Raw genomic sequence first — 20,227 nt, 5'->3', positions numbered from 1 at the left:
GTCACCCTGCAATGGTCTGCTGGTGACTCTGTTTCCTTGTGTCACTCTCCCCTCTGGACTTGGAACTCATTAAGGACAAGATCCAGGCTTCAAGTGTCCCTAAGCAGCTCCTGTGGCCCAGGCCAGCATGTGTGCGGAGCGGTAAGACAAGAGGCACAGGTGGGAGGGCCAGGCTGCACCGCCAGGCTGTTGAGCTCGACTTCTGCTTCTACTGATGGGTTCTGCCAATGGGACAGCTCCCAGCTGCTGCCTGCCTGTCCCCTGGCCTGGCTCCGGAGAAGCCTTCAGGCCTCAAGCACCAGGCTCTTCTTCCAACTGACCTTCCTATGTCCTTTTATGTCCCAAGAGGTTTCTAAGCTTCTTGAGCAGGGCCTGGTAGCCCACATCTAAAGAAACAAAGAAGGCAATCATCCTCCCCAGCCTGTGGCCCAGATCAAGTCTCCAGCAAACATCTTCCCCTTCCTAAGCCTCCAGGCTCTGGGGGCCTGACTATGTGTCCACTCCATGCCCTGCCCCCACCTTCCCTCCCACCTCGAAGGTCAGCCTTCTCCTCTCAGGCTGTAATCCCTCCCTCTTCAGGCTGCAGAAGCAGTCACCAGATCTCTAAGGCTTTTCCTGGGGATTACATGAGACAACCTGGGCGTCTGCCGAGTTCTTGGGGGAGCGGCTGGGAAGCCTAGAGTTTGGGTTTTTCTCATACGTCACCTGCTACAATATGACTGATTTATATAACACTTGTATAAAAACCGTGAGTGCTCTTTCTTTAATAATTTTTCTTACAAACTCCAGTTCCTATTCTCCAGGAGCATCTGCTCATTTGCCCGGTGTCCTCCCCCTCCTGTGCCCACAACTCTCCAGATTTGGGGGTGGTACCAGCAATCCAATTTATTGATTATGTCCTCAGTGAGGTGGAGGGAGGAAGGGCCACGTCCTCCTACTGCAGACCTTTGATCATCTTGATGGCTTCTGCTCTCTCCTGTCCCTTCAGCCCTGCCTTGGTTTCCCCACTGAGAAAGGAGGGGCTTCTGCTGTCCTATGTGCCCTGAAACTAATATCCAAGGAGGCCCCAGAAATCCCCAGTGAGCTTCCAAGGTCCCCCCAAGGTATAGCCAGGGACAGAGAGATGCTGCTGATCAGGGCAAGGAGGGCAAGCTGGAGCTGGACAGGACAGACCAAAGTCTTTAACCGTAGAGCAGGGAACCACACTGCATTGGGAAAATAAATAGAGGGGCCCAGGGTAGCAGAGTCCAGGCCCCCAGAGTTGGGGGGCACACTGACTGTAGGAGCAGGGGGTGAGACGGAGCCCCGGCGCAGCGACTCCAGGCCCCTCACCCGCCTCAGCCACTGAGGAAGAGACGCTTGTAGGCCTTGTTCATCTGCTCCAAGAAGATGAAAGTGAGGACAGTGTGGGGGCCCAGGCGGGCATAGTATGGTGTAAAGCCTTTCCACAGGCTGAAGAAGCCCTCGTAGCGGACGACCTTCACCAGCACATCCTAGACAGGAAGGCAGGCAGGGCACTGAGGCTAGGACCTGGCCTCTGGGGTCCTCTTCCTCTTAGCCAGCTACCCGCCTTCTTCCCCCTTCCCCCCATGCAGCTCAAGCCCCAGGCTCTGGTTCCTCACCAGCCCATTCTTGTATTCTGGCTTCCCGTCAATCATCCGCATGTTCTGGATCCTGAAGGACAGGAGGTAGGGGCATGAGGACATAAGAGGGCCTTTCCCGTCCCTCTCCAGGCCCAAGTCCATCCAGATTGTCCAGATACTCACCGGGTCTTGACAATGTCCACGGGCATGGAGGCAGCAGTGGTGACCAGGCCACTGATCATGCTGGCACAGAAGTGGCACAGGATGTTGTCAGAGAAGTAGCCTGGGGGAGGTGGAGCAGGGGGTGGCAGTCAGCTTGAAGCTGGTCCAGGCTAGCTGGGAGCTGAGGGCTCAGCTCTGGGTCTCACCTGAGTCCAGTAAAAACTGCTTGGACTGGGAGTAGGAGGCAAGCTGGGCGGCATTGACGACGACAGCCCGAGCCATGGTAGGGATACAGCCCTGGGGTGAGGGGTGGAGGGGGAGTCAGAAATGCCCAAGACTGGACCCCAGGTCCCCCAAGTCTCCAGTACCTCTACTCACCCTCCATAGTGTGGGGACCCCTTCTTCCTGGACAATTCGAAACAGGGCATTAAATACATTTTTGTAGCCACGACGCTGGTCAACTGGAAGCCTGGTGGGAAGGCAGGGAGAGGCCAAGTTCGGGCTAGACCACTCTGCCTCCACAGGCACAAAGAAAGGGAGGCCAGAATGCTGTGAACAGGTGAATGCTGTGCCCTAGATCTAGGATAAGAAATCACTTCTTTCATTCTAGATTCCAGGGAATGGGGCTGGGAGCAGGCTCAGACCTAGAACTCACCGGCCATCAGCAGTCATGCGGATAAGAGCCACCTCAGCTGGTGTCCCCACAAAGGCACCAGTTGCACCTGCGGTCATGCCAATCACGGCCTTCAGCAGAAAGCCAGGGGGTGTACCATCAGCCCCAGTCAGGCGCTCAAACAGCACGGTATAGATACCAAGGCGAGTAGTAGTGTAGGTGGCCTGGCGCAACAGGCCAGCTGAGAGCCTGGGGGGGGAGTGAAGGGGTCAGTGCATCAAGCCAAGGTCTAGAGCTGTCAACCCACAACCTACCCCCTTCCTTTGGCCCTAGTACCCGGTGTAAATGCCCCTCAGCCCTTCTGCCCTCAGGATGCTGGTGAGGGCATGGAAGCTGGTTTTGTACTCTCGTTTCTTGGCTCCTTCTCCACTCAGCTGCATCCGGTTCTTCACCAGGTCCAAGGGCTGCACAAAAACTGTAGCTCCCATCCTGGGGGAAGACAGGGGTAGCATCAAGGGCTAGGTGTCTCAGATCTGCCAAAGTCCCTTGGAGCCCAGCAACAAGAGGTCACAAAGGGTAGGGCCTGCCATGCCATTGACTAAGTGTTCAGGAGCTGGTGGGCACGTGTACAAGAGTCTATACTTGTATCAAGAGCAATTGGTCTTAAAATTCCAGCAGTCCAGAAGGGACCATGCAATGAAAGCATTCCACGCAGCAACAAGGGTGTCAAGCAATGACCCCAGGACTGCGTGCAGTCCAATCCAAGGAGAGGTGGGCATTCATGACCTGGGACCCCATATAGTCCAGCAGGAGCCATGCAATGACCTGAAACCCCATACAGTCCCGCAGTCAAGCAATGGGTTGGGAAACTCAAGTGGTCTGGTGGGGGTCGTGCATGCAGCCCAGAGGGGCCCTGAGATGGGTGAAAAGATCCTGGCAGCCCATCAAGGATCTTGCAATACGATGGGGACGGCACTGACCCCGTGTCAGCTCGGTTCACTGCAACACACCCAAAGAAGAACCGGGCCCGGTTCCTTGCACCCGTCCCTTCCTCCTCCTGTCCCATCCCTGGGGCCTGAGCTTACCCGGCCAGGCCCCCAAACAGGAACTTGACGGACTTAGGGGAGGTACGGGGCTTCCCGTCCATCCCAGAAGCCCCGGGACTCGCCGTCGCCGCCATCGCCACTCAATGGCCCTCGACTCGCGGTCCCGTGCGCGCGCGGCCCCGCTCGCGCCCAAGGTGACACCGCGCGCGCAACAGGGGCGAGGGCGCGCGCGCACTCCCCTCCGGCTCTCAGGTCCAGCGCTAGCTGGAAGTTGGCGCAGGCGCAGGCACGAGCGCAAAGGCGGCCGGGAGTAAGGCGGAGCTGAAGGAGGAGCTTCAAGAATGGGTGCGGGAAGGGGTGTGGCTGATTTTGGAAGCCAGCTAAGGCGCAATTTTTTATCGAATTGGAATCGCGGGAAAAAGGAGAGGAAGGTATCTGAAGATCTCGCGAGATGGACTGAGCTAGGCTAGTCAGAATTAGGCGGTCTCTCGCGATACGTACAGGAAGCTGTCAGCTGGTGGAAGGGAAATGTGGTGAGGCCTCTCGCGAGACTTGAAGGTACCGCAGCGGCCAGGAGGACAGGTTTGTAAACCGGGCTGTTGCAGGGTCCTAGGCACTAGCGGGGAAACGACTAAGTAGTCATCTGATGCATCGGTGCTCCTTTCATCGCCACAGGCACTGCCTCCACCTCTGACCTTTCTTTTAATCGGTCTTTTAGAACCGGAAGTCCTTAGTCGTGAGCGTCCGATGCTGGAAGCGGCCTGACTTTCTTTGCCGGAAACTCTTCCAGGGGATGGGAAGACGGCCCACCTGGCCGGAAGTCCCACCCCTTTGAGCTCTCCCACCCTTCCAGAAGTTTTTCTGTCACCTGTGCTGGTCTCTGTCCCCTTTCCAGGTTTTATTCCTATACCAGAAAAGGATTATTTTTAGTCTCTCCCTCCCAGCTCCAATAGACTAGTTGGGTACCTCACTCCCCGAGTCGGAGGTCCTTCCCCGAGCCCCCATGTAGGTGGGAAGTGGGACCTGGGGGTGGTTGGACCCCTGGGATCCTGAAGGAGGGCCAGAGAGGGCGCAGAACTCCGTTTCTGTTCCTCTTACCCGGACGCGGCCCCCTCCGCCTCTCCTCCCGCTGCCATGCACCCTGCGGCCTTCCCGCTTCCTGTGGTTGTGGTCACTGTGCTGTGGGGAGCGGCCCCCAGCCGGGGGCTCATTCGAGCGGTGAGTCGGAGGGGCCAATGGGGGAAGGGCGCTGAAGGGAGAGGTTGCAGACTAAAGGGCCGACACGGACTCTTGTCCGCAGATCTCGGACCACAATGCCAGCATGGACTTTGAAGACCTCCCAGCTCTCTTTGGGGCTGCTTTGAGCCAGGAGGGACTTCAGGTGATTTTCTTCCCTTTTTCCTGTTTCCTTAAATTCTCTCTCCTGGGTAGAGGTTCAGGAGCCTTTCTTGGAGCTGTTAGTGGGAAAAGTGTCAAGTTAGGAACTAAGTGCAAGAGCACGTCGAGTGTGGTGGAATCCAGAATCTGGAGGTGAAAGACAAAGTCTACTAGAACTCTGGGCCTTGGAAGGGAAACTGGAAGTGGACTAAGATAACAGGTAGGGTCTCTAGAGCCAGTTACTGCCCTTATGATCTTGACAAGTTAACTATCTCTCTGAGCCTTAGTTTGTTTTACTGTAAAATAGGAAAATAATAGAACTTATCACAGGATTATTGGGAGGATTAAATTAGATAAGCAGTTTTGTAGTACTTTCTCACAGACTACCATATAGCAAGAACTCAGTTGGGCCATAAAGACCGGTATTGTTTGTAAGATGGGTAATTGGAAAATTAAAGGGAGGTGTTAAGAAATAAAATTCAACAGGAGTAAATTTTAAAGCTCTTACTGGCTTTTATTTAATGACCCATGAATCAGGCAGCATTCCACCCAGCAGATAGATCTCTGAACTATACAAAATAAAAGATTTACAGGCAGAAAGGGGTGGGACAAGGAAGTTACACCAGCAAAGATTTGTTTGTGGCAAAATCACCTTGCTTTAGGGGACAGAAGGGATCTATCAGGCAGATTACCTCACTAATGCTGACCGTGTAACCCCAGATAGACTGGTTTAAGATTCCATTCTTGGGGGAAGCTAAAATTATAATTAAGTATTGAGTTTGGTAACAGGGGGCTCAGCGCAAATACCTCCATTTGGTTTTTTTTTTTTTCTTTTTTAAACAAGTATGTACTAGAGCAGGGAATGTGAAAAAACTTGAGAAAGTGATGTGGATGAATGGAGAATCGAATTACAGTCAGTGGGGAACTGGAAGGCCGAAGAATTAGGCAGGAGTGGGGGTACAGGTTAGCTCATGTGGGAAAGAGAGGGATGATGCAGAGTCTAGTAAAGGGCTGTCATTTGCCCAGAGTTGCATCTTCAGAAGGTTAAGAGGTAGATTTCCGACTTTAGTGCGGTTGCTCAGACCAACCCCAGGGACGAGGATGTGCGGGATGTGGGAGCCAGTACATGGTGGGACCTGTGGGGAGCAGAACCTAGGGAGATGAAATCCAACTGTTGTTTGCTTCTCTTCCCCAGGGCTTCCTTGTGGAGGCTCACCCAGACAATGCCTGCAGCCCCATTGCCCCACCACCCCCAGCCCCGGTCAACGGGTCAGTCTTTATTGCACTGCTTCGAAGATTCGACTGCAACTTTGACCTCAAGGTTGCTGAATGTGGTGCAGGAGCTGGGAGGGTGAGCACCAGGAACGAAAGGTGGCAACACCCATGACTGTTTCTTATCTGCCTTTTCTCCCTAGGTCTTGAATGCTCAGAAGGCTGGGTATGGTGCAGCTGTGGTACACAATGTGAATTCCAATGAACTTCTGAACATGGTGTGGAATAGTGGTAAGGCTGGACAGCTGTGTTTTCAGTAGAGCTTAGACTGAGAGGATGGCAGGAGGGGTGGAGCCTTAGGGAAGTCAGTGCTTTGGGTGGGATGGGGCAAGAGAGTCAAATGCCAGGGTTACCAAAGGATTTGTGTGGCAGCTTGGGTTCCCAGTGTAATGCCCTCATCCCTGCAGAGGAAATCCAGCAGCAGATCTGGATCCCATCTGTGTTTATTGGGGAGAGGAGCTCCGAGTACCTGCGTGCCCTCTTTGTCTACGAGAAGGGGTAGGACCTGTCCCTCCTTCCTACTCTTCCTTCGGCACTTCCATGCCAACCTGGAGCCCAAGCCTGTGCCCCAACCATTCAGCCTCAGGCCCATCATACTCTTCCTCTTGGTACTTTCTCCCCCATCCTCACACACCCTGTCCAGAGCCAGTTACTTTGTCCTGCTTCTTTGTCCTTTTGCCTTTCTTGTCCTGATATCGGTCTTCCTTTTTCCAGGGCTCGGGTGCTTCTGGTCCCAGACAATAGCTTCCCCTTGGGCTATTACCTCATCCCTTTCACAGGGATTGTGGGACTGCTGGTTTTGGCCATGGGAGCAGTGATGGTGAGTAGCTCAGGGAGCAAAATGGGAAGAGTCAAGGCCTTTAAAGCCAGATTGGCTCTGGGGTTGCAAGACAGGGATGGTTTGTACTGGATTGTCCAGATTTGTTCTAAGACTGATCCATCCACTCCCTTTCACCAGATAGTTCGTTGCATCCAGCATAGGAAACGACTCCAGCGAAATCGACTGACCAAAGAGCAGCTGAAACAGATCCCTACACATGACTATCAGAAGGGTGAGGAGGGTTGAGAAGAGCAGGCCTTTCCCACCACTTACCTGGTTCTGAAGGAGTTGAAGCCCAGGAGATGAGGGGCAGAGATGGCAGGGAGATGTCAGTCTGAGATGCTATCTTTCCTTTTTTTACCCGTACATTAAAGGACAGGACAGGTTTAGAGCAGGAGGTGGAAAGCAAAGATGATTAAATGGAATAGTTGGGGGGAGGGGGGAAGATGGAGGACCGTGCTCGTAAGAGAAGAGGATAAAGCAGAAAAATGGAAGGAGTGGGGAAGATGCTGCCAGAGAAGGAAGACACAGGTAAGAAGGGGCTGGGTCTTCAGGCCTGGAGCCTCCAATGCCCTTATAAGGCTATGACAGAAGCCCCGCCCCATTTCCTCTCCTCCCACTATCTCTCCACTCACACCAACCCCCAGAAAACCCACTTCCCTTCTTACCTCTGCTTCTCTTTGCATGTGCCTTCTAACCCCAGATTCCTCATGTTCCACCCTGCTCGTCTTAACTCTTCCTCTGGCTCTTTAGAACCAGAAAAAAATAACTTTTGCAGGTTTAGCACAGGCCTCCCAGAGTGACTTCCTGTGGGCCCTGGTTCAGAATGGCTCTGTAAAAAGACTTTCTTCTTCCACTAGGAGACCAGTATGATGTGTGTGCCATCTGCCTGGATGAATATGAGGATGGGGACAAGCTGAGGGTACTCCCCTGTGCTCACGGTGAGGCCCTCACTTCCTGTGCCCATGCCCCCAGGCCCCCAGCAGGCATCAGGTGCTTCACCTCACTCCTCTTGGCAGCTTATCACAGCCGCTGTGTGGACCCCTGGCTCACTCAAACCCGGAAGACCTGCCCCATCTGCAAGCAGCCTGTGCATCGGGGTCCTGGGGATGATGAGCAGGAGGAAGAAACCCAGGGGCAAGAGGGTGATGAGGAAGGGGAGCCAAGGGACCAGCCTGCCTCAGAACGGACCCCTCTTCTGGGCTCCAGCCCCACACCTCCCTCCTCATTTGGCTCTCTAGCTCCAGCACCCCTTGTCTTTCCTGGGTCTTCAACAGACCCCTCGCCCTCTACCTCTTCAGCTGCCATCCTGGTTTAATACTCCCCCCCACACCACCTCTGATGACCTATTTGCACAGCCCCTCTTCCTCTCTTGTCTTCTACTTTTGAGGGATAGGAGATACTTCCACCCCAGATTTCTCCCCTTATCCACCTCCATCCTTTTGAAGGGGTTGGGGGTACAAAGGGACAGGGTCTTCACTTACTGGGTTAATAAAATTGTTTTTGTGGACTAAGTGGGTGGTGAAGGGTGAGATCATTCTCACACAGGGAAATGTATCATCCTTTGGGGAACTGCCCCTTTCTGCCATACAGGGGCAAGGGTGTGCGGGGAGGAGAGGCTAACCTGCCGTCTTGGGGACAGCCCCAGTAGGCATCTGTTGTGACTCAGAGAGGGAGAGCCCCACCCACACATGAGGATGACTCAACTGGCCCTGCCTTGCCCGCAGGCCTGGACCCATTCTCTGGTCTGGATGGCTCTATTCCATTATCCACCAATTCAGCTAGCACACTGGGGACCTAGGGCTGGATATGTTATTGTGGAAGGCCTGGCCAATCTGGCCAGGCAGGGCTGAAGCAGATGTTTAGTCCTGGACATGAAAGCAAGAAGCTCAAAATCTTAAGACTTTGTAGTGCCCTCAACCCTCCTGCTGCTTCTAACCCCAAGCCAGGATAAAGGAGGCAGGTCACAAGAGCTGTCCTCCATCCTGACACCCAGGCTACAACCACACAGCACCTTGTTAGTAGAATCTTTTTTATTCAGAAAAAAACCCAAAAAACAAAAAAATTTTCCAACCACACACAGGAGGGGTATGGGTTGGGGGCAGGGGGTGTCTGTCCATCTAGCCCGGGCCCCCAGCCCATGTGGTTTTGGCAGCAATAAGGGGTGTGGGGTAATGGCCCAAAAAATAAAAATGGTGTATGTATGTGTGTGGGAAGGAGAGGGGTGCAAAAGCAGTGGGGAGTGGTGAGGGGAGGGCCAGACGAGGTCAGTACTGGGAACGCCGCAGGTGAGAAGCCATTTCATAACATTTCTTGTTGATCATACCGCCGTGGACACCTTCTTTGCCCATCAGCAGGACTAGCGCTGGAGGAAAGAGAAAGGAGGCTAGGACCCAGGTGTCACCACCCCACCCCCTGCCAGCTGTTCAGCAGCTGTCTAACCCTGGGGGCTGTAACCCAACCTCATCTCTCCCAACCCCCCACACACAGGCAGGCTGTCAGTCACCCTGAAACAATAGGTCTTTTCAAAAGGGGAAAATCAAGCTTAAAGGCTGGAAAGGAGCACAGTAAAATTTAGGGGTCAAAGGCTCCCAGACTGTTGACTCCTGTGTTCAGGCTAGAAATGGCTGTGGATGAGCCGGCCACCTCTTAGGTTTTCACAAAAGAGCTCAAAAGACAAGAGCTGAATGTTGACTTATGATGAACCTTTTACCTCCTCCAAGAAAACAGGGAGTTTCTCCTCTGAAAATGCTCAAGGTAAGAAAGAACTTAAGAGGTAATACAGTTCAACTTCTTTATACCATATGGTGAGGAACTGAGACAGAACTAGAGGAACAATTCAGTGCCCCAGCATCCAGCACGCTGGGAGTAGAAACCTGGTTTGATCCTTTTCATACTAAGTGATCCACACAGAAGAACCCAAAAGATTAACAAAACGAGGTACGTTAGGGATTTTGGAGCTAGAGAAAGGGTAAAAAAACTCACTCTTGGCAGTCATGGTGACAGTGATATTGAAGGTCGGGGCTCCACCGGTGCTCTTGGTACGAAGATCCATGGTAAATTCTCCGTCCTGCAGCAGTGAGTCCCGGATCACAGAACATTTCTGGCCCCCAAGCGTTAGCCCGTTCACGAAAAAACTTGACCGGTCTTTGCCAACCAGGATACCGACCTCAGCAGGCTGAAAAGGGAACCACACACCCAGCAAGTCAGTCAATACACCAGAGTTCCCACCTGCCTCCATTTCTCAAGGAAGCCAAACCCCCTGGAGCGAGAAGTGTATGTTATGTGCTTCATACACATTCGTGAAATTTGAGAAACTCAGGATTGTTGGAAGTGCACAAAAACATGATCTTGAAACCTAGAGAATGTTAACAGGAAGGGACAACATAGTCCTCTGACTCAGATGTCTATTTAGATGTCGTTTAATCGGGAAAGCAAACCCATTAAATTAAATGGGGCCAAAAACCAGTTAAGAGAATGGAGTGGAGAGCCTTGGATGCTCAGAACTCTCCTTCAGGAAAAGCAGAAGCGAAGAGGGGAAGGGAGGGGGCGGGCAAAGCAGGAGAAGCAACTTTGCCCTTATTTGGTCAAAGGTTCTGCAGGAGTTGTTAGGGGCCCGGACGCCTGGGTCTCTAAGTAACCTAGAGTTTAGGTTCAGGTAGTTATGCTCTTAAGATGCGGAAGCAAATGCCTGGGGGCATTCAGGGAAAGTTGAAGAACTTTTGGAGGGGGCCTGGGGCTAGACCCGACAAGCCAGCTCTCGGGTCTAGATACCCCGGGGAACGTATCTTCCCCTCCCCCTTACACCCCAAATCCCCACATCCGGTCCCCTCCCGCCCGGAAATCCCCTTCCCCCCCTTTAGAACTTCCGCTCCCCCTCCCCACTTCCGGGCAGTGTGGACAGGGGAGGTGGTGATGGGGACAGCAGTAGTCATCCCTTCTTCCTTCACTTATACTGTCCTAGAACTTCTCACAAAGTTCCCCTGCTCCAGGCCCTGCCGGATGGCGGGAAGGGAGGGCGAGGGGACACCCGGGACTGGTCTCACAGGAATGCTGAGTCCGACGTGCCGACTGGCCGGGAGGGGGGCGTCGTGTGGCGCCCTAGCCCTCTCTATCGGAGTTGGGAGGGGCAGGGAACCCACGGAGGTCGAGCCAGGGACCCAGGCCATGCGACTGGGGCTCCCTCCCGCATCAGAGGAACAATGGTGGAAGGGGCGCGAGCTGGCGGCCGGAAGTGGAGCTAGGGGTCCAGGGGTCCCCAAGTCCCTTCTCAATCAAAATCCCGGGTAGAAACTACGGCGCGTGCCCAACCCGCCCTGGAGGAGGCGGAAGTGGGCCGCCGCACCGGGCGGCGCACCCTCCCCGCCCTGTGCCCCGGATGTAACGCCCCGTCGCGGAAAGCGGGGCGGCGGGCGGGCTGGGCGCCGCCGCCCGGGACGGAGGACTCAGGGGGCCATGGAGGGGCCCGCTCACGTGCAGCCGCCATTCGCGCCACTTCCAGGGCAAGGACCGGGTCACGGCCTTCCGCCGCCCTCCGCAGACCGCGCCCGCCCCCACCCGAGTCCCTCCCTCAGGTCCAAGCCGGGCCAGTCCCCAGGACCGTGCAGGCCTCTCAGTACCGTGATGTTGACGAAGGTCTTGCCGGGGACGGCGGCCCAGACGGAGGGCGAGTCCTTATAGCCCACGATGGCTGCGTCCTGACAGGTCCCGTCCGCCATGAGGTTGTCGATGTAGGCGTTCCACCCGGCCATGGCGCTGCTATTGGGGCTGCTCTCGGGGCTGCTGCTGGGGCCGCGGGCTGGGCTCGGGCTGGCGGGCGGGGGAAGACGAAGAGCTTGGGGCACGCGCTGCCGTCCGGACCGCGGCTCTGCTAGCTGTGCAGCAGCCCTCGCACCGCCACTTCCTGCTCCTCCCCACCCCCCTAGATTTTTATTTGCAAAGGGCGGTGGGGGCGGGGCCTGCTCCCCACTCCCTCTCTCCCTCCCCTCGCCTGCCCAGATACCGAACTTTGCAAATACAATTTAAAAAATCCCTCCCCCATTGCAAAATTTGCAGAGTTCGATGGAAAGCGAGGCAAAAAGGATGGGGGTGGGTGGGGATGAGTTAAGGTTAGGGCCCGCTCCACTCCGCCTAAACTATCAGACTTTAGTGGAGGGAAAGGGAGTGAGCCAGAGGGAAGAAGGAAAGTGAAAGAAGTAAGAAATAGCAAACTGCAAATTTAGCAAATTAAGGAGGATTCGGGTAACTCAGGGTTAAACCGAACGACTCCCCCTTCCCCCACCTCTGCCGGGGGCTGGAACGGCGGGCGGCGGCGGGGCGCGTGCGCCCGCGCCTGCGCCGGGGCTGGGAGGGAAAGCGCGTGGGGCGGTTGGGGCAGGCGGCGGGCTTCGCGGGCGCGCGCCGGGCCGCGCCAAGCGGGACGGATTTGGACCCTCGGCGAAGGCAGGCAGGCCGGGGACGTGTCTCCCGCCGGGCGGAAGGGGCGGAGGCGAGGCGTGGCGTGTGCCTGGCCGCTTCTGCCCTCTTGATTTTATTTAACCAAGAAATAAGGCAGTAAAGGGAAATTTGACCAAATACCCCCGGCCGTCTTCAGAATCGAAGGCACCCACCAGGGACATTTCTGTCCCCAGCATCTGCCCGGGCGGCACAAGCTGCACGGACTGGCGCCCACCTCGACTCCAGGGGGTTGTGTCTCACTGGATCAGCTCCAGCCTCATTCCTCACTTCATGTCCCAGCCCTGCCCGAACCCCGGTCAGCAGTTTGGGTCACCGGCTGTGCCCCTTGGCCCGTGTCTGCAGAGGTCATTGAGCACCGTGGGGCCAGACGGGCGGGCCTATTTTCCAAGGCGGAAGAATACTAAGCGGTTTCTCAAGATGCAACTTTTTCAAGAGGGGGAATGTCCCTTCAACTTTGGCCTTTTGGTTTTTTTTTTCCCCCCCTCCTTTTTCAGTAAAATTTAGGCTAAGAACTTGTGTGCGATGAGTTCGCTCGCTGTCCACCGGGAAGCGGGTGGGGCAGGACCCGGAGTCCGGCTTAGGTGACTCTAGTTCGCGCTGGCCGCCGGGGCCGCTGAGGGGCTTGGCCGCTTCCGGTCCCTCGGGGGAGGGGCGCCTCCCGGGCGCGAAGGGGCTTCGTTTCCCTCCGGTCCTCCGCAGCGGGTGCGGCCACTCGGAACCCCCGGAGCACCCGACGCCCCCCGAACCGGTGTTCCTCGACAGCCACCGCGGCTGAGTCACTGGCCAGCTCGGGCGGGGCCGCAGGCGGGCACGTGGCGGCGCTCCCCGCCCGCCATCCTGACCTCTAGCCTACCGCACCCCCTACCCCAGGGTGGAAATCTCCCGAGAGGGAGCGGCCAGAGATAAGGGGCGGGGGGTGGCGAGGGGGCTGGGAGACACACCGCGGGGCAGGGCGGGGAGGGGAGCTCGGGAAGAGAGCTTGGGGGTGAGTCACCCGGCGCCGGCGGCTACGGCGCCGGCAGACTAGGTCTCACGAGTCCGGGGCGAAGAGCCGAGAAGCCGGTGACCCTCGCCCGCCGGCCGGCCAGCCGGCTCGAAACCCGCATGCCCTCCGCTCCCGGCCGGGGCTGCAGCCAAAGTCAGGGCTGACCTTACTCCCGCCGCACCCGCTGAGACGGAGAGAATCACAGAGTGCAGAGACCCACTTCCCCGCCATGCTAGAGGCCCACCCGACTGACCCCCGGCGGTCAGACACTCAGAAAAGGGCACTTCACCTTCTGTCCATTCATTTTTTTTTGGTCACTTTTGATTCAGCACCATTCATTGATGGGCTGGGATCACGCCCTAAAGCGCCCGTGGTCGCGATCGGTGGAGAAAGGGCTTCTGACTGACAGCTTCCACGCAGGCGATAAGTGCTGTCCCAGCGCTATCAGCAGGGCGCCGCGCCAACTCCTAGGGCCTGTCTAAATTCGTCTGCCTTCCCCCTCCCCCACTCCCCTCGCCGGCCGGGAGAGGGTAGGATGGGGTGGAGCGGAGAGAGGCCGCCATGAGGACCCTGAGAGGTGAGACCCTCTCGCCTTCTGAGTGGGCAGTTCAATTTAGAGCTCTGCTTTCGGCCGGAACCCCCTCCCCAGCTCCCATTGAGGATAGAGACAGTGCCCCGCCCACCAAGTGAGCTGTGGATGTCACTCCTGCAGCCCCTCTTCCAGGCCCCCTCCCCAGCCCTGTAGGGCTCAGGTTACCCTTGGCCTTTCCTAAAGGGCACTAGTTCCTCTTTAACCTTTGCAAAAGAGGAATACAATCCTGACAAGGGGAGAGACCCCCCCACCCCCTCATTCTGAAGCCCCTCTCCTCTTTCTCCCCAGGAATGGAATTAAAAATAAGGACTTTTATTGGAGAATAGAGAAAGGAGGGGATAGTCATTGACCTTTTGGGAAGGGGGTAGGTGCCTAGGGCCAAAGGCTTCTGCTTTAGGCTGTAGTGGGCACTTGGATGCCAGCCCAGCTTCAGGGGGAGGATGGAGAGGGGGAGAGGCGGGGCTGGCTGGGGCACAGGGTGGCTCCAGGATAAATGCCCGGCCTGAGAGGGGGTGAGCTGACACTGTCCCAGCTGCCACCTAGACTCAGAGCCCAGCGAAGACATCCCAGGTCTGGTGAATCTTCCAGCCCCAGGGGATAGGGGTGGTAAAGGATGAGGGCTGTGCTGGCCTGGGGGAAATGTCAGCTTGTGCTTAAGAATCCTGGAGGGATTGGAGCACACAGGATGGGGGTACCCAAGGATAGGAAAATGAGACTGTGAAGGGAGGCAGACAGAGATGACGGAGAAGGGGAGTTAGAGTTGGAGTCAGGTGGTGGAATTTGGGGCCCCCAAGGATTTGGAGAAGGCTGAGGATCAGGAAAAGTGACATAGAGTAACAGGAGAGGCTTTGAAGGCTAGGAAGCCATGGAGAACAGAGTATTTGGCCAGGGGGTGGAGGGAGAAGGCATAGTGCAGCTTTGTGGGAGATGGGGTTCAGCAAGTGGTGGAGTTTTTAAAAGAGAGGCCCCGTATTCTGAGGATGGGAGGGTGGAACAGGAGCTGTTCTGAGTGGGGGAGGGGGCTGCGCCTGCCACTTTGGTCTGTGACCTTTTTGTGGGGTATTTTTAGCTCCAGCACCTGCCTCCTTGGGGTGGGGAAGACTCTTAAAGGGCAAGGGATTTGGGGTTCCTTAAGGGATCAGCTGTCCATACTCATTCACACCTCTCACCCTGCAGCCATGGCCATGCAGAAAATCTTTGCCCGGGAAATCCTGGACTCCAGGGGCAACCCCACTGTGGAGGTGGACCTGCACACGGCCAAGGGTAACCCAGGGCCATTGAATTGGTTTACCTGGGAAGACCCCCAACTCCATCTGCCTTTGCCCCCCAGCTGCATGCTACATCCACTCTTTTCTCTGGAATCCCCTTCTCCAGACTTCTCCCCAGGCCTTGCTCTTCCAGCTTGACTCCGCCCCCACCCCACCTCCCCACCCCACAGCCAGGAGCCATGGTCTCTCTCCACTGCCCCCTGTCCCCTCGGCCCTTTGGAGGTAAATGGGACTCTCTGTGATCTTTCAATTCCTCCCACCCCAGGCCGATTCCGAGCAGCTGTGCCCAGTGGCGCTTCCACAGGTATCTATGAAGCTCTGGAACTAAGAGATGGAGATAAATCTCGCTACCTGGGGAAAGGTGAGGAAAGACCAAGGCTGGAGGAGCCATATGTGAGGGGGGTTTCAGAATGTAGCATGTGATGTCTGCATAAGGTAGAGAAGGGGTCCCCAAACTCCAGGGCATGGACTGGTACCTCTTGTCAGATCACTGGCAACATTAGATTAGAAATAAAGTGCACAATAAATAGAATGCACTTGGAAACTATATGGAAACCATCCCTTACCCCCACCCCATGCCTGGTACACGCAAAAACTGTCTTCCATGATATTGGTCCCTGGTGCCAAAAAGGTTGGTCATTGGAAGAGAAAGGGGAACTGAAAGTTCTACAGGAGCTGGGGGCCACGGGAAGAGACCTGATTGCATAGGTCTCTTGAACCCCTGCTCTGCGGCCTCTCCAGGGGTCCTGAAAGCTGTGGAACACATCAACAAGACCCTTGGCCCCGCGCTGCTGGAAAAGGCAAGTAGAACACGCACTCCTTCACCTACTGCCTCATCCCCAGAAGCTCAGGCTTGGCCAACCAAGCCTTCTGCCCCGATACCTGCATGTCTTTTTCCTCTAGTTCACATCCTGACTCCTGAGAAATCTAACCTCTGCTCTCCCCTCCTCAAACTTGCCCTTCCAGAAACTAAGTGTGGTGGATCAAGAAAAAGTTGACAAATTTATGATTGAGCTGGATGGGACAGAGAATAAATGTGAGTGAAGGGCTAGGGACAGGGAATGGGCTGTGTGGGCTGGTGGGGGGCGGGGGTGAACTGCCAGGGCAGGACAGGGGAGGACTGTGGCCTAAGGTCTGGTTAGGATTATTTCTGCATCCCGCATTTTGGGGCACAGTGTAACTGGCGGGATTTGTACTCATCTCCCAGGCATTTCCTGATGCCTGCCCCATGCCAGGCTTGGACCGGTCTGTGGACACAGACGTGAAGTTGACAAGTTTCCCTAGGGTGGGGGATCTTGGGGCCCGGTGGGATGGGGAAGACATCTGTTAACTTACTCAGTGCCCAGTGGTTTGGAGCTCTGGATTCTTTCTGGGGTGACCAGAGGGGACATTCTGGGAGACAGCCCTAAACCCTGTGGGTGGAGCACTCACAGTTTATACTTGCTTCCTCCAGCCAAGTTTGGGGCCAATGCCATCCTGGGCGTATCCCTGGCCGTGTGTAAGGCTGGAGCAGCTGAGAAGGGGGTGCCGCTCTACCGACACATTGCAGATCTCGCGGGGAACCCAGAGCTGATCCTCCCAGTCCCCGTGAGTGCAGCCACCCGGCCACATCCCACAGGCACACCATCCATCGGGGGAGGGCAGGGGCAGCCCCCAGAAAACCCACCTTCCAGACCCAGCTTCCAAGAAACAGTTTGCTGAAATGGAACCTCTCCTACTGCCGCCCAGCCCTCCCCTTTCCCACAATCCAAACCTTCCCTTCAACCTCTGTCTGCTTCTTTCCCTAGATGTAACTGGCTCCTTCACATTCCAATCCCAGGCTTAGTTACTCCAGTTTTTCATTCTGCTGTGCCCCAACCCCAGATCGGATGGAGAGCTTCTTCATGGCAAAGATCTGGGCATTTTATTTTTGTGTCTTCTTTAATTCTTATGAAACCAAATTTGCTATTTATGGAAACCCTTTGACTTTAATCACAACAATAATGTTACCATTTATTGTTACTTACTAGGCAGACTGTATAAGAGCCTGAGCTCTGGAGACAAGCTGCTGGGTTCGAATCCTGGTTTTGTCTCTTACCTAGTTGTGTGACTTCTGGCAAGTTTATTGAACCTCTCTGAGCCTCAGTTTCCTCATCTGTAAAGTGAAGGATAATAAACTGCAGCTAGTTACAGGGTGGTTTAGAGAATGAAATGAGCCAATAAAATATATGTAAAGAACTTAGAGCAGTGCCTGGCCTGTAGTAAGTGCCATGTCAGTGTTAGGTGCACATGCTAAGAAGGGTACATCCAACTTCTCTTAATTTTCCACCTAAGATCCTGCAGGTAAGCAGGTGATATCCCCATTTTATGAAAATGAGGGCAGAGGCTCTGAGGAGTAAAATTATTCATCCTAGACCAGCCAGTAAGTAGGGGATCCAGGATTCCATGTTGACTTCACTTTCCCCACCCCAATCCCTTCTTGATTCCTGGAAACTGGCCCAAGTTCTGAGCACCCTCTCCCTGTCTCAGGCCTTCAACGTGATCAACGGGGGCTCCCATGCTGGAAACAAGCTGGCCATGCAGGAGTTCATGATCCTGCCTGTGGGGGCCAGCTCCTTCAGGGAAGCCATGCGCATCGGGGCTGAGGTCTACCACCACCTCAAGGGGGTCATCAAAGCCAAGTACGGGAAGGATGCCACCAATGTGGGTGATGAGGGCGGCTTTGCACCCAACATCCTGGAGAACAATGAAGGTCAGTGTGAGCACCTGGGGGGGCAGGGCCCCTGGGGTCCCCATGGAGATGGGGTGCACTGGAGCCTCAAGTCCTCCCTTGCCCTCTCCCAGCCCTGGAGCTGCTGAAGACGGCCATCCAGGCAGCTGGTTACCCCGACAAAGTGGTGATTGGCATGGATGTAGCAGCATCTGAGTTCTATCGCAACGGGAAGTACGATCTCGACTTCAAGTCACCTGATGACCCCGCTCGGCACATCAGTGGGGAGAAGCTGGGTGAACTGTACAAGAACTTCATCAAGAACTACCCTGGTGAGACCCGGGCTTCCAGTGCTCCTGCCCAAGTCCCCAGCAGCTGCCCAACACACCGGCCTCGGCCCCTCCGCTGCCACCACCTCAGTCCCTCTCATCCTTAGCCCCACTGCAATTTTCTGACCCATTACCCCTTTGTGAGGCCCTTCTGACCTTTAACCTGACTCTGCTCCCCTCCCCCACCAGTGGTGTCCATTGAGGATCCTTTTGACCAGGATGATTGGGCTACCTGGACCTCGTTCCTCTCGGGGGTCAACATCCAGATCGTGGGGGATGACCTCACAGTCACCAACCCCAAAAGGATTGCTCAGGCTGTGGAGAAGAAGGCCTGCAACTGCCTGCTGCTGAAGGTCAACCAGATTGGCTCAGTGACTGAATCCATCCAGGCGTGAGTGCCTCCTGGACCAGGGCATAATGGCCTCCCTCCACCCAGCTCTACCCTCTCCATCTACCCTTTTGTCCACTAACTCCAGGTCTGACTCTCTCTTGGCTCCTGACCCACCCCACCCTCTCAACCTCAAACCTTTGAGTAACTCCTGACCTGACCCTGGAACTTTGTCATTGTCACCCTGCCTCAACCCGTCCCCACCCCTGCCATCCCCATCTCCCAGATTCTGCTTCTTCCCACCAGCATCTCAGGAATCCAAATTCAAGATCAGGTATCTCCCCTTCTCTCTTTCCCCAAGAACTTTACCCTCCCCACACATCTCCCACCCCCCAAAATAAAAGGGGAAGGCCCCACTCAGCCCCTGGCTTTCACCCTGAGGAAGTCCCACCAGGCCTTATCAAGTGTCCTCTCCACCCAGCTGCAAACTGGCTCAGTCTAACGGCTGGGGGGTGATGGTGAGCCACCGCTCCGGAGAGACCGAGGACACCTTCATCGCCGACCTCGTGGTGGGGCTCTGCACAGGACAGGTACTCCTGTGCCCCCCTTTGCCCAGTGTCTTGAGTTTTCTTGGGGTCCCTGGCCTCCTGCCCCGGAGTTGAATGCCACCACAGGTTGCTCCCTCGGGGCTAGGTGCAATACCTTCTCTCTAATCTCTTGCAACTCCTGTAATTCTTCTCTCTTCAGATCAAGACTGGTGCCCCCTGCCGCTCAGAGCGTCTGGCCAAATACAACCAGCTCATGAGGTACTGTGGGCACAGTGGGCCTGGGCATCTGGAGCTGAGGGCTTTTGGGTTGGAATATCACAGCCCTGACCATGTCTGCCTTCCAGGATTGAGGAGGCTCTTGGGGACAAGGCTGTCTTTGCTGGACGCAAATTCCGTAACCCGAAGGCCAAGTGAGAGGTTGGAGGCCCCAGGAGTGCACAGGACAGACCTGGGCCTTCAAGCCCTTCCCTCTGAAATAAAACACTGGTGCCAACCAAGGCAGTGGCCTGCTTGTTTATGGGAAGGGGGAGAGGAGATGCTGGTCCCTGAGCTGGATCAGACAGGAGGTGGAGAGGTAGGGGCAGGAGGGGTGAATGGACATGGAATCCACTGCGACAAGGAGGAAGTGAGGGACTGGTCAGAGAGGAAGTTGGGCTGGATGTAGAACCATTACCCTCACATTATGGAAGGAGGCAGGGGAAAGCCGGTGTATTATGGGAAATGAAGCTGAAGAGGAACTGACAGAAACATTGAACCAGCTCCAGAGAGGTGGGGGACCAAGGTCTGACATCACCATGAGGGGGAAGCTGGATCAGATCTGCCCAGAAATGGAAATTTACAGGGTCTGCGGAGGGCACTGCAGTGCTGAGGTCTGAGTGCTCGTCCTTATGAAATTAAGGTACTTGGTGAGGATGGTCATGGAAACCAAAGCAGCTACATTTCCATGGAGCCTCGAGGATGGGAAACTATTCTCAATATTTAACATACATTGACCTGTGCAATCTTTGAAATAGTCCTATCAAGTAGTTACCATTATTATCCCCATTTTACTGGTGAGGAAACTGAGTCACAAACAGGCACTTTACCCAAGGTGATAGGAAGTGCAGAGCCAGGATCCAAAGCTAGACCACTTGGCCGTAGTGACTGTGCTCTTAAAAA

General features: G+C 55.4%; 4 protein-coding genes across 8 annotated transcripts; 2 read left to right on the top strand and 2 right to left on the bottom strand.

Annotated features, from left to right (window-relative positions):
- Positions 1 to 746: 746 nt before the first annotated feature.
- On the bottom strand, positions 747 to 3,664 carry SLC25A11 (solute carrier family 25 member 11). Its single transcript, XM_061143245.1, has 8 exons — positions 3,444 to 3,664; positions 2,695 to 2,847; positions 2,401 to 2,607; positions 2,124 to 2,214; positions 1,952 to 2,042; positions 1,767 to 1,866; positions 1,623 to 1,674; positions 747 to 1,493 (listed from the first exon to the last, which is right to left on the bottom strand). Exons 1-8 carry the CDS (start codon positions 3,536 to 3,538, stop codon positions 1,338 to 1,340), a joined length of 945 nt encoding a protein of 314 aa, XP_060999228.1. The 5' UTR covers positions 3,539 to 3,664; the 3' UTR covers positions 747 to 1,337.
- A 132-nt stretch (positions 3,665 to 3,796) lies between these two features.
- RNF167 (ring finger protein 167) lies at positions 3,797 to 8,387 on the top strand. 2 transcript variants are annotated; one of them, XM_061143243.1, is made up of 10 exons: positions 3,797 to 3,986; positions 4,123 to 4,622; positions 4,705 to 4,785; positions 5,977 to 6,102; positions 6,197 to 6,284; positions 6,461 to 6,551; positions 6,768 to 6,873; positions 7,012 to 7,105; positions 7,734 to 7,814; positions 7,893 to 8,387. In XM_061143243.1, exons 2-10 carry the CDS (start codon positions 4,539 to 4,541, stop codon positions 8,189 to 8,191), a joined length of 1,050 nt encoding a protein of 349 aa, XP_060999226.1. In that variant the 5' UTR covers positions 3,797 to 3,986; positions 4,123 to 4,538; the 3' UTR covers positions 8,192 to 8,387. The 2 variants fall into 2 exon arrangements, with proteins under 2 accessions (XP_060999226.1, XP_060999227.1); XM_061143244.1 differs by lacking the exon at positions 5,977 to 6,102.
- A 501-nt stretch (positions 8,388 to 8,888) lies between these two features.
- On the bottom strand, positions 8,889 to 11,786 carry PFN1 (profilin 1). Its single transcript, XM_061143246.1, has 3 exons — positions 11,493 to 11,786; positions 9,859 to 10,051; positions 8,889 to 9,238 (listed from the first exon to the last, which is right to left on the bottom strand). The coding sequence occupies exons 1-3, from the start codon at positions 11,622 to 11,624 to the stop codon at positions 9,141 to 9,143; spliced, it is 423 nt and encodes a 140-aa protein (XP_060999229.1). The 5' UTR covers positions 11,625 to 11,786; the 3' UTR covers positions 8,889 to 9,140.
- A 470-nt stretch (positions 11,787 to 12,256) lies between these two features.
- On the top strand, positions 12,257 to 19,558 carry ENO3 (enolase 3). Of its 4 annotated transcripts, none has more exons than XM_061143241.1 (12): positions 12,257 to 12,911; positions 15,084 to 15,170; positions 15,441 to 15,536; positions 15,917 to 15,975; positions 16,142 to 16,211; positions 16,629 to 16,762; positions 17,684 to 17,906; positions 17,999 to 18,196; positions 18,383 to 18,584; positions 19,003 to 19,111; positions 19,269 to 19,327; positions 19,414 to 19,558. In XM_061143241.1, exons 2-12 carry the CDS (start codon positions 15,086 to 15,088, stop codon positions 19,481 to 19,483), a joined length of 1,305 nt encoding a protein of 434 aa, XP_060999224.1. In that variant the 5' UTR covers positions 12,257 to 12,911; positions 15,084 to 15,085; the 3' UTR covers positions 19,484 to 19,558. The 4 variants fall into 4 exon arrangements, with proteins under 4 accessions (XP_060999224.1, XP_060999221.1, XP_060999225.1 ...); XM_061143238.1 differs by lacking the exon at positions 12,257 to 12,911 and adding an exon at positions 12,933 to 13,892; XM_061143242.1 differs by lacking the exon at positions 12,257 to 12,911 and adding an exon at positions 14,216 to 14,271.
- The last annotated feature ends 669 nt before the right edge of the window (positions 19,559 to 20,227 follow it).

The sequence above is a fragment of the Dama dama genome, chromosome 5 (genome assembly GCF_033118175.1).
Source record: "Dama dama isolate Ldn47 chromosome 5, ASM3311817v1, whole genome shotgun sequence".
In the NCBI taxonomy this organism is placed as follows: Eukaryota; Metazoa; Chordata; class Mammalia; order Artiodactyla; family Cervidae; genus Dama; species Dama dama.
This window is presented reverse-complemented; position numbering and strand designations above follow the sequence as displayed.

Excerpts from the sequence above, each read along its gene's own strand:
- PFN1 (XM_061143246.1), bottom strand. The coding sequence starts at position 11,624 with ATGGCCGGGTGGAACGCCTACATCGACAACCTCATGGCGGACGGGACC. Across the intron at positions 10,052-11,492 it reads AGACCTTCGTCAACATCACG|CCTGCTGAGGTCGGTATCCT; the intron begins GTACTGAGAGGC and ends TTCCCTTTTCAG. Across the intron at positions 9,239-9,858 it reads TGTCACCATGACTGCCAAGA|CGCTAGTCCTGCTGATGGGC; the intron begins GTGAGTTTTTTT and ends TCTTTCCTCCAG.
- ENO3 (XM_061143238.1), top strand. Across the intron at positions 15,976-16,141 it reads GCCCCGCGCTGCTGGAAAAG|AAACTAAGTGTGGTGGATCA; the intron begins GCAAGTAGAACA and ends TTGCCCTTCCAG. Across the intron at positions 18,585-19,002 it reads GTGACTGAATCCATCCAGGC|CTGCAAACTGGCTCAGTCTA; the intron begins GTGAGTGCCTCC and ends CTCTCCACCCAG.
- SLC25A11 (XM_061143245.1), bottom strand. The coding sequence starts at position 3,538 with ATGGCGGCGACGGCGAGTCCCGGGGCTTCTGGGATGGACGGGAAGCCC. Across the intron at positions 1,867-1,951 it reads GCAGTTTTTACTGGACTCAG|GCTACTTCTCTGACAACATC; the intron begins GTGAGACCCAGA and ends CACCTCCCCCAG. Across the intron at positions 1,494-1,622 it reads CAGAATACAAGAATGGGCTG|GATGTGCTGGTGAAGGTCGT; the intron begins GTGAGGAACCAG and ends CTTCCTGTCTAG.
- RNF167 (XM_061143243.1), top strand. The coding sequence starts at position 4,539 with ATGCACCCTGCGGCCTTCCCGCTTCCTGTGGTTGTGGTCACTGTGCTG. Across the intron at positions 4,623-4,704 it reads GCCGGGGGCTCATTCGAGCG|ATCTCGGACCACAATGCCAG; the intron begins GTGAGTCGGAGG and ends TCTTGTCCGCAG. Across the intron at positions 6,103-6,196 it reads ACTGCAACTTTGACCTCAAG|GTCTTGAATGCTCAGAAGGC; the intron begins GTTGCTGAATGT and ends TTTTCTCCCTAG.